This window comes from Salvia splendens, chromosome 4 (genome assembly GCF_004379255.2).
Source record: "Salvia splendens isolate huo1 chromosome 4, SspV2, whole genome shotgun sequence".
NCBI classification, from domain to species: Eukaryota; Viridiplantae; Streptophyta; class Magnoliopsida; order Lamiales; family Lamiaceae; genus Salvia; species Salvia splendens.
In genome coordinates this window covers 11,644,231-11,655,036 of record NC_056035.1, presented here as the reverse complement: position 1 = coordinate 11,655,036, position 10,806 = coordinate 11,644,231, and the positions used below count along the sequence as shown (strand labels likewise).

Genomic DNA, 10,806 nt, shown 5'->3' with positions numbered 1-10,806 from the left:
TATTTAAACTCCAACTATTATCTATAAAATGACATGAAATTCCCATGTAAGAATTTCTCTGGAAAGAATCCGTCCACACATCAGAGCAAATATTAATTTTGTGTCCCAAGTTAGATAAAAATTTTCCCACTTCTCTTTTTTTTTATCAAAAAACTGCCGGTTGTTAGATCTTTGAGCAGTTGATGGGGGAATTCTTTTTGTAGCAACATTAAATGCGGTTTGCATAGTAACTTCATATTTTTTGTCATTAAAAAAATTAAACGGCAAATGCTTCATTGCCGCCCATCTTACCATAGCATCGGTAACATTTTTTGGATCATATTTAAATAGAGGCGTACCTATTTGAGACGATGGGCCGACCGGGAAGTTTATTTGGCTTTGGGACTTAGTATGCCCATATTCCACGGGATGTTTTACCTTCAAATGGCGATGAAGAGTACCATATCCCCCACCGGTTCCAAATGGATAGACTTTCTCGCAATAGTTACAATATGCTTTGAACTCACTTGTCTCGACGGTAGTGGTCGGATCATTAGGATTTGGAATTACCACCGGGACCTTCTTGTAATGTTTGGTGAAAATATCGGATTTCAACTTTGGAGGCATCTTCTTCTTTTGTCGCCCTGAAGGAGGAGGAGCATTGGCCTCCTCATCATTTTCGCCAACTTGGCCGGCGCTAGAAGTGGGGAATTGATGTGATCCATCATCGCCTTCGTCCAATCATAGATTCACATAGTATTCAAAATGCGAAGCCGAATGTAAATGCCCCCTTGTTGGTCGTCGGCGAGGGCAAGTAACAAGGTCGCATTTCGATCTTCTTCCTCCTACGAAAATTATACAATTAAGTAAAAATACTAACACAAAAATAAAACACATAGACACATAAATGTTAAAAAATGAAATTATGAATTTAATAAAAATGAATTAACAAAAAACAAAAACATATTAGAACTTACTTGCGCTCGAAGAGCGGCTCGCCTTCCCACCTCCTCCGCAACTTGTGCTCTAGTAGGGGCACGTCGACGACGAGTATCACTTTGATCTTGGGCAATTCCCTTGCCCCGATCACCACCACGACGAGATGAGGACATGATATTTATGGAAATTGAAAGTGGAGAATAGAGAGTAGTGTGATTGTGTGAATATGATAACGTGAACAACGTGAGTAAATTATGAGCGCAAATAACGTAAGCAACTTGAGCAATTAGAGAGAATGAGGATGGAGAATAGAGAAATTGAGATTGAGAAGAGAAAGACTTGTTAACACAAGAATGATGTGAGTATAAATGAAGAGGAGGGGGGTATTTATAAGGGAAAAATGTGATTAAATAAAAAAATCAAAATTTCAAAATTTTGAAAATCCGGCGGAACCGTCGGTTTATCGCTGGTTTTTTGGCCGGTTTCATCAACGGTTTCTGACGAAAACCGGCGGTTCCTGACCCGGTTTCTGAAAAGGCTAGGGGTAGGTCGGAAATAGGCCTGAAAAGTTGTCGGGAACTGCCGAACCGCCGGTTCAAAACCGCCGGTTACGGTTCGCATGAAATTGAAACCTGAACCGGCCCGGTGGAACCGCCGGTTCCGGTCACAGTTCGAACCTTCGCCGACGGTTCCGGTTCGGAATCACCGGTGACGGTTCCGGGCCGGTTCGGCCGGTTCGGTTCGGTTCGGTTTGGGGACCTCTACTTTGATACTCCATTAGACTAATTACATTCCACAACCATAAAAATAGACACAAATTTAATGCACAATGGATAACGTAAAAAAAATAGTAAGAAAATTTATTGAAATATTTTTACCAAATATGCAAATAGACTATTTTTATAGAAAGTGCTAAAATAGATAAATGTAATACGTACATATTTTTATGGTAGTAAATCTCTTTTTATAATAATAATAATAATAATCTCATACAATAACGTGCATGTCTAGGGAAACTTTTATAACACACTGTTTTTTGAATGGTCGAAAATTCATATTCATGTGTTTTTACTAACAAAAGAAGAGGTTGTGTATTATTGAACGATGTCGATATATGTAGGAGTATATAACAAGAAGAAAATTTTATTAGACATGAAAAGCTTTATGTAAGATCATTTGACAAGTTGAGATTTATCAATTGGCTAAAATTTTAAACGAAATATTATTGAATAACTATCATATTAAAAATTATAAGTATGCACGTAATTGAAATCAAAAAAATATCAAACATCTGTTAATTACAAATGTACATAATATCAGAAGTATTCAAATATTCTGTAATAACTAAGTCTTAGTACATGCTAAATAAAATTCATCGAAATCGCATGATTTCAAAATTTAGGAAGTGGTCTAATTTTGGTAGATAACCTAAAATGATAAATCTATTTTTTGGACGAAGGTAGTATTAGTATTATCTTTCTTAGATAATTTATGTCAGTTTATAGTATTTTCATATATTAGAAAATATTGAATTATATTTATATTTATGTTTATGTTTATTTTAAATTATCTTTTATAAATATATAGTAGTACTAATTATTATCAAGATAAGGAATTCACATCTAACAACATTAATTTACCAATTATGCATTAAAATCTGATTATCGGGTCATTTAATGCATAATTGACATGAGTTTTAATACATACTCCATCCGTCCCACTTTAGGATTCCCGAGTCCCGGTTTACCATTTTTAGGTGTTTCACTTTAGGAGCTCTGGTTGGAATATTCCATAAATGGTAATAGGACCCACATTTCACTATTTTTTTCACCAATTTTTTTTTACATTTATTAAAATCAGTGTTGAACCCAAATGGAACTCCCAAAATGGACGAAGGGAGTAATTAGTAAAAGATACAGATTATAATAGTATAATATTTTTTTCATCTATAAGAAAATTACCTAATTATCTTGAAACACTACAAAAGAAAAATACTCCAAAACTTCTCTACCTTACTAGTAATATTAGGTGTTTTTATTGATAACATACAAATTTTATGATGCTTTTGACCAGCGTTATAAAATTCGAGTGAATCTCCATAGTGAAAATATGATGAGTTTTTCTGTACATGATTATATTCTTTTTCATTGTGTAAAATATCAGAGAATCAATAATATAAACACATAAGAAAAATAACTAATGGTTGGTTAAATTCGTTGGTCTAATATATGGCTTGTGTTATTTGAGAAAAAATGTACTCCATTTAGTAAAGTAATACTCCCTATTAGACAGATTATATTTGCTGCAAAAATATTGTACTCCGTAGCTACTCCAGATTAAATTGGTGGTAAAAGTTACACGTGGAATTACTATTTATATAGGTTTACTAAAGGTAAAGTACGTTATTAATACAGGATATTTCATGTGATTAATGATGAAAAATAAATAAATAGTACTACTACTAAATAAGTTGAGGAAAAAATTAATGAGTGAAGATCCATAAACGTGCCACCTAACTCCCGAGAAAGACTAGAGAACCATCAATTCTACTATGACATAATAATTAAATAACATAACACTTGTCAGTTGTCATAAATACAACTATAACAAAAAAATTTAAACCTTGCATAATACAGAAACCGCAATATTCTAATTTCCCCAACTCCTAAGCGGTTGAAATAGCATGTTGTTTCATTACTTAATTACAAATTGGAATTCTTTTTGAAATATACCCAAGTCAATCCAAAATTGCGACAATATTTCATCTATTCCAATATTTTGAAACATCTTTAATGATTTTTTTAAAGAATCTTTAATGAATTTTTAATTTTAAAAAAACTGTTTATTTTATCTTTGACCATTAGGTAAGGATATAGAGTACTAATAGCATAAGGCTTCTGCCTAAATATATATTTTAAATGCTTCCGAGAAACTCGGTCAATTTTTTTTTCTTATTCTTAAAATGCTACTATTATTATTATTTATTCCAATTCAGTTTTTAATGGAAATCTTATTTGAGTTTTTTTAGGGAGATTTGTTCTACTCATCAACACCCTTCCAAAAAAGTAATATACAAATAATATGTTCGTTTATTTCGTTATTTATAATTATTTAATAGAAAAGGTGGGTAGCTGAGTTATATAGTGTTTCAACATTCACTCATATTTTGCTTTAACTGGAGTTCTTCGCCAACTCAACTCTTACACCTTAAGAAAGCCAGACTTCAAGTTTTAGGCAATTCTCGGTTGAGGTAATTCTTTTTTCTTCTTTTTTTTGGTGGGGGTTGCTTTTGATCAAATTGACATGTTTTTATAGAATTATCCTTGCGAATTTTTATGTATTTGCTTAGTTTTTTTTAATTCTGAACAGATTTTTGGGGTAAAATTGTGGTTGATGCCAATGTTTTCCATGAATAATCATTTTTATTTATTTGCATTTTATTTTTGTAATTTGTCGCTGCACGTGTCTGCAGATTTTAGTATTTTTTATGCCTGCTGATTTTAAGTTAAATTGGATTTTGTTGAGATTTTCTGCATTTAGAACTTGAAATTTCTAACTTTTAATTCAATCTTAGTTTATTTTTTAGCTTTTCTTTATTTCGATTAACGCATAATGCACGTGAAACTTATTCTCTGAATTTCCATGTTTTTTGTGTTTCTGACTTTACTAGTTGGATTAAATTTGAATTTATATTTATAGGTTGTATTAGCATATTTTTGTTGGATAGTAAAGATCGTGAGTATTTCTGCATTCTGCAGTTTTATGTGTCTCTAAATTGGTGTATAATTTTTTTCTGAAGCAGAAAGCTCAAAAGGGAAAAACTATGGGTGTTGGTTTAGGTTCTGTGTCGAGGGCCATTTTAGGGAAATTGGCCTCTAGTGATCCTGATGAGGTTTCAGTTAGTTCCATTACGCTCTTCGTCACGCTCCTCTGCATCTGCGTTGTGCTCGGCCATCTACTCGAAGAAAATCGGTGGATTAATGAGTCTGTTAATGCACTTTTCATTGTGAGTTACGCTCATTTGAATTTGGAGAACAATTGCCTTGTTTATGTGTTTTTTTTTAATTACTTGGTGTAGTTATGCTGTCCTTAGAGATTAAATAGATGGTTTGATGGTAGGGTTTGGGTACTGGAACCATTCTGTTGCTTGCTACTAAAGGAGTGAGCTCGCGGATCTTGGAATTCAACGAGGAGCTCTTTTTCATATACCTCTTACCGCCTATTATATTTAATGCTGGGTAAGCTCTTGGTCAAACCTCCAGAGTTCTTGATCAATGAATATGATTGTTTACTTTATGAGTTAAGAAGTCAAACCTTGGATAATCCAGATGTTCAGTGTTTAGTAATAGTGTCATTTTATGTTTTTACCAGGTTCCAGGTGAAAAAGAAGCAATTTTTCAGGAATTTCATGACCATTACTTTGTTTGGAGCTGTTGGGACGATGATATCCTTCTGCATCATCTCATTCGGTACTTGATTCACTTTGAACTAACGGATTTGGACTAAGCTGAATTAAATGCTGTTAATGTTCCAATTAGCTTACAACCTATAAGAGTATACAATTCCACAAGATCTTCATTTTCAAGAATCTTCATAATGATAATTTTCACCATGTGTAGGATCTCATCTAGTATTGATACTTAATGCGTTTTCCCCAGAACAGGCGCTATTTGTGCAGTTTTAATGGTTTAGTTGACTTTTAGAGTATAAAATGACTAGATCTCATCCAACTTTGCACGTATTACCTTAGACATTACAGGATTGCATGGCCAAATTTTTGTTCTACCCAACTCAGGAACTGTAAATAGTAGCACTTCAGTATAAATAGATAGTTTGTATTGTATGCATTACAGCCTCTCTTTGTCTATTACGTGTAATCGAGCTATTTGTTCTTGTATCTCATCTATGGTATCTGATGTGGCATATTCATGAACTCTTTTACTGTATCAGGTGCGAAAATGCTTTTCGACCAATTGAATTTGGGCTATTTGGAACTTCAGGACTATCTTGGTGAGCTTCATCATCTCTGCTTTACACTTTTCTAGTATTTTACTGTCCACCGTCCTCATGTTACAAATACTTTTTCGATATTCCAAAACACCATCATCTGTTTCTCTTCAATTTAGTTATCCCCTCGACTGCCAAAATCACAGAATACCAGATTGATACTGATTCTAATTATCTGTCTTTAATGCTCATGTTTACTTGCTACTGAATCACTGATCAATATGATAAGTTGAACTTGAAACCTTTCAGCTATTTATGCAGTTTCACTTTTTATGTTAATTTCCACAAAGGTCTGCAAGTTTCTGCGACAGACTGGTTTCCATGTTGCAACTGATTTCGTACAAACAAAGTTCAAACCTGCCTATTTAGTAACAAGACATGTCGTATAGTTTTTCAATTGTTTAATTCGCTGTTGTCTGCATATTGTGTATTTGTGTTGTGTTGTAACTTGCAAAGCACAGGCTTGAGTCAGGACGGCTAATAATTTACATGCATCATTTGTGCAGCTATTGGAGCAATCTTTTCAGCTACGGATTCTGTATGCACACTGCAGGTATTAATGCACAACTTATTGTGGTTCCTCTTCCAAAAAGTGGAAGGAAGACTTCCTGTCAAGTGTCAACGATAAGGATTGCAGACCTAGACTCCTAGAATTAATGACTGACAATTTTTTTTATGTGTGGTAACCGGCAGGTTCTTAATCAGGATGAGACGCCATTTCTCCACAGTCTAGTTTTTGGGGAAGGCGTGGTCAATGATGCCACGTCTGTGGTGTTATTTAACGCAATTCAGAAATTTGACCTCTCAGAGATTAATTCCACAATGGCCTTTACGTTTGTCGGAAACTTCTTCTATTTGTTCATAACTAGTACGCTGCTTGGTGTCTTGGTGAGTTTTGATCTGATTCGTTCATCATGATTAATCTCTCTCTAATAAAACTCTTCGCTTTTCATTTATCAAAATTTGTCACTTAACTAAAGTTAAGGCTTCAATTGAAAAAATAGGCACTTGTATGGCGTAGGAATTCATTTTTATCTGTGAACTTCCATTTGGTTAGGACTTGTCTTTTTCCGTACATCAATGCATCTTTGCAATGGATAAGAAGTTTCTAAGCATCACGTGTTCTGGAAAAGCATTTATGTCACTTCATATTCAGAGGCAAAAGTTGTTTTTAAGCATCCCTTGTTCTGGATTTCTTTCATGACAGTCATCGTTTTTTCTTTACCAAGATCTCAATTTTTTCTAACCATTTGGATTTTCTTACTGTTCAATTCCAGATGGGATTGCTTAGTGCTTATATTATTAGAAAGTTGTACTTTGGAAGGTATGTAATTCAAGCCAATTATCTTCACCTCATCTTTGATTACTACTGACACAAATTGTGGTGTCACAATTTATCATTCACTGTTAAAGCGAATCACCAATTTTAATCAGGATTCAGGAATTCATTCAGTAATAGGATAAATAAGAATTGAACTTATCATGGTTTATTGTCACTGCTTTGGTTCCGAGGGTCAAAATATGCTCTATAGGCTTTGACTAATTCTAATTCGTTTTTTTTGTTATAAATAAAATACGTAATAAAAAACTTTAGTTCTCGTCTAGCTATTCAATATCTATGTGAAATATGCTGTTGTAAGACTCAAACGCCAGGGCCATCTCATGATATTTACCAAGTGGATTTGCTTTCTTAGTTCTTATATACTGTAACATTTATGTCAAAATTAGATATGCGTGTGGTTTCATGTGCAAATTGTTGAAGATATTTGTTCCAAATTTTCAGGCACTCAACGGATCGTGAAGTTGCTTTAATGATTCTCATGGCTTACTTATCTTATATAATGGCCGAGGTAGCCTTTTCTCATTATTCCATTTCTATGCCTTGTGCAGTGATGTTTTTCTATCAGACAATTCATTAGTTTCTTTGATTGCTAATCATATGATCCACTTCCATCTTGCAGCTCTATGATATGAGTGGGATCCTGACAGTGTTCTTCTGTGGAATTGTTATGTCGCACTATACCTGGCATAACGTTACAGAAAGTTCTAGAGTTACGACCAAGTAAGCATCTCTTTAGGAAACTTTCCACGCTGCTCTCAGTCTCAGAACACTGTCTCATGTACCAGCTTCTTTGCAGGCATGCTTTTGCAACTTTGTCCTTCATTGCAGAGACATTTATCTTCCTGTACGTTGGTATGGATGCACTGGATCTTGAAAAATGGAAATTCGCAAGCAGCAGGTATCCCATTTAGACAGCTAAAGAAGTAAATCATGTTATAGTAGTAGTAGTAGTAGAACTTAATTTCAAAAATTGAAATGATTGTTTCAATCTTCCATCTGTGGTCATGTTTGACAACGTTTGTTCTGAAAACTTTTGCAGCCCTATAAAATCTGTTGGAGCTAGTGCAGCTTTATTTGGTTTAGTTGTTGTTGGGAGAGCGGCTTTTATCTTTCCGCTGTCCTTTCTATTTAACTTTACGAAGAAATCCGAGAGCAGCAAACTCAACCTCAAGCAGCAGGTGAACTTCTTGAAGAGCTTACAAAATTTGTCCTGTTGCACTAAACGTATTGACTTACACAGGTCACAATTTGGTGGGCTGGTCTAATGAGAGGCGCTGTTTCAATGGCGTTAGCTTATAATCAGGTACAAGGAAAGAAGCGAAAATTGAATAGTTTATGTTTCAATGGTGTAGCACTCGTGCTGAACTCGTTGATGCAATTTGCAGTTTGCCAAATCTGGCCATACCAAGCAGCCGGGGAACGCGATCATGATCACCTGTACCATAACTGTGGTCCTCTTCACTACTGTGGCAAGATACTAATTCTCCTCTCAAACGACCATCGATTTTCTTCTAGGTCATATGTTTTTGTCATCCGTACTCATTTTCTTTTTTGTTCTTTTAGGTGTTCGGATTGTTGACAAAGCATTTCGTGAGGTTTATGTTTCCTCCATCGGACCATATTAACGATGACGATCTATCGGAACCTTCAAGTCCGACGTCGGCTCTGTCATTGCCCCTTCTGAGCAATGGGGAAGGATCGGAAGTGAATGGAGAGAAGAGGAGCATTCGACCTCCGTGTAGTCTGCAGATGCTTCTAAGTGCTCCAACCAACACTGTCCACTATTATTGGAGAAAATTCGATGACTCGTTCATGCGGCCGGTGTTTGGAGGTCGGGGATTTACGGAGTTCGTGCCGGGCACACCAAGAGAAGATAGTGACAACCAATTAGTATGAGAGGAGATGAAACAACTGAAGACCATGTTTGTGTATAGTTGTTGGGGAGAAAGATTTACTGGATCTGGGCTCATATTATTTAATAATCCATGTATGTAGCCGTAATATGTCGACTGATGTATAATGTTTAATGTGAAGTCGTTAATTGTTAATTAGGCAGATTCTTGATAGTGATTAGTGAGAGTGGATATCTATATAGAATCTGCCGATTTTGTGTAACGGCTTTTGTAGATATAAATTCTCATTCACTTTGCTTGGATTCGTATAAAACAAATATACTCTTCCTATTCTAAACGTAAATTATGAGGCAAGCAATTAATGAGGAATTTCGTGTCACCTTAGATATCGTTTATATTTTTTATAAAGAAAAATTAAAATATTGACTCAAAAAAGTAGTATTGATTTTCGTGGGATACTTCTGCTCTATCAAATCCAACGCATTAAAACATTGACCCTAAGTTAAATGTTTTTTTGTTTGGTTGCTCCAACTTTGTTGTAACGACCTAGCGTAATATATGCCCATGGATCTAGCACAGTTATTTTTAGAATATTTTTAATTACACGTAAAAAAAATGTAGTATTAGTATGGGTATCAATTGTGAACCAATATTTACTCGATGATTACTCCGGATGTTACATAAATATATTGGGTGACTTAGGTCAATTGATTTTCTTAGACTATCTGAATAATACATCAAATCTTATTTTTTGTATGGAAAACTTACCCCAAATCCACACTTATTTTTGCGTTCAGTGGCAGACGCAGAATATTTTCTGGGAGGGGGCTGTACAGTAAATGTTTTTAGTTAATACTCCTTTCGTCCCACAAGAACATGTACCCTTTCTTTTTTAGCCCGTCCCACAAGAATATACACTTTCTAATTTTGAAAACACTTTTCTCTCTAATGAGATGAGACCGATTCTCCACTAACAATACTTTAATTATTTTTTCTTTCTATATCTCTCTTACTTTACTAATTTTGCATTAAAACCCGTGCCGAATCTAAATTGCATATTCTTTAGGGACGAAGGGAGTATATACTTCTTTCGTCATTTAAGAATAGAGATTTCTGCAGCGACACGAGTTTATAGTGAAATTGATATAGTATGAAACATAAATTGATAAACTAGTTGAAATAGTATTAGTTGTAGTGGATGGAATCCACGTCATTAATAATATAATATATGATAAAAAGGCTACCAAAATTTTAAAATGACTAATAAATCAAAAGATAAATATTTGTCGTTACTGTATTTAACTATATTTAATAAGAGTAGTGAAAACATGAGTAGTGAAAACATGTACTTATTTAGTCCCAACTAAGTTGAGTTGTATTCCTCAAATGTTCTAACTAAGTTGTGTCATTTCATTTTTAACAAAAAATAAAATATCCAATCAGTCTTACTTTATTCCATCATCTATTTTACTCTTTATTTATATTTCCTACTTTATTCCTTATCTCCTGCTTTTCAACAAAATTTCTTAATCTCCGTATCCAGAAGTTTCATCTCAACTTAATTAGGACGGAGGGACTAATATTTTTAAATTACAGTGCAACAATTAAACATTTGTAAAATACTAAAACGTACTAATAAATGTAGAACATGTGATATGGGTGTAGCCTATAGGCAGGGGACTTGAC

The 10,806-nt window shown here is 34.3% G+C and overlaps 1 protein-coding gene across 2 annotated transcripts; it reads left to right on the top strand.

Moving 5' to 3' along the window:
* Positions 1-3,941: 3,941 nt before the first annotated feature.
* Positions 3,942-9,463, top strand: LOC121798580 (sodium/hydrogen exchanger 2-like). Of its 2 annotated transcripts, none has more exons than XM_042197655.1 (15): positions 3,942-4,168; positions 4,718-4,924; positions 5,038-5,156; positions 5,290-5,387; positions 5,869-5,928; positions 6,432-6,478; positions 6,619-6,813; positions 7,203-7,249; positions 7,709-7,775; positions 7,887-7,987; positions 8,064-8,165; positions 8,307-8,445; positions 8,508-8,570; positions 8,653-8,736; positions 8,831-9,463. In XM_042197655.1, the coding sequence occupies exons 2-15, from the start codon at positions 4,742-4,744 to the stop codon at positions 9,161-9,163; spliced, it is 1,638 nt and encodes a 545-aa protein (XP_042053589.1). In that variant the 5' UTR covers positions 3,942-4,168; positions 4,718-4,741; the 3' UTR covers positions 9,164-9,463. The 2 variants fall into 2 exon arrangements, with proteins under 2 accessions (XP_042053589.1, XP_042053588.1); XM_042197654.1 differs by having other exon boundaries at positions 3,943-4,168; positions 4,721-4,924.
* The last annotated feature ends 1,343 nt before the right edge of the window (positions 9,464-10,806 follow it).

Coding starts and splice junctions, on each gene's coding strand:
- LOC121798580 (XM_042197655.1), top strand. CDS start 4,742: ATGGGTGTTGGTTTAGGTTCTGTGTCGAGGGCCATTTTAGGGAAATTG. Junction 6,479..6,618: donor ATTCTGTATGCACACTGCAG/GTATTAATGCAC, acceptor GGTAACCGGCAG/GTTCTTAATCAGGATGAGAC. Junction 8,571..8,652: donor TGGCGTTAGCTTATAATCAG/GTACAAGGAAAG, acceptor TGCAATTTGCAG/TTTGCCAAATCTGGCCATAC.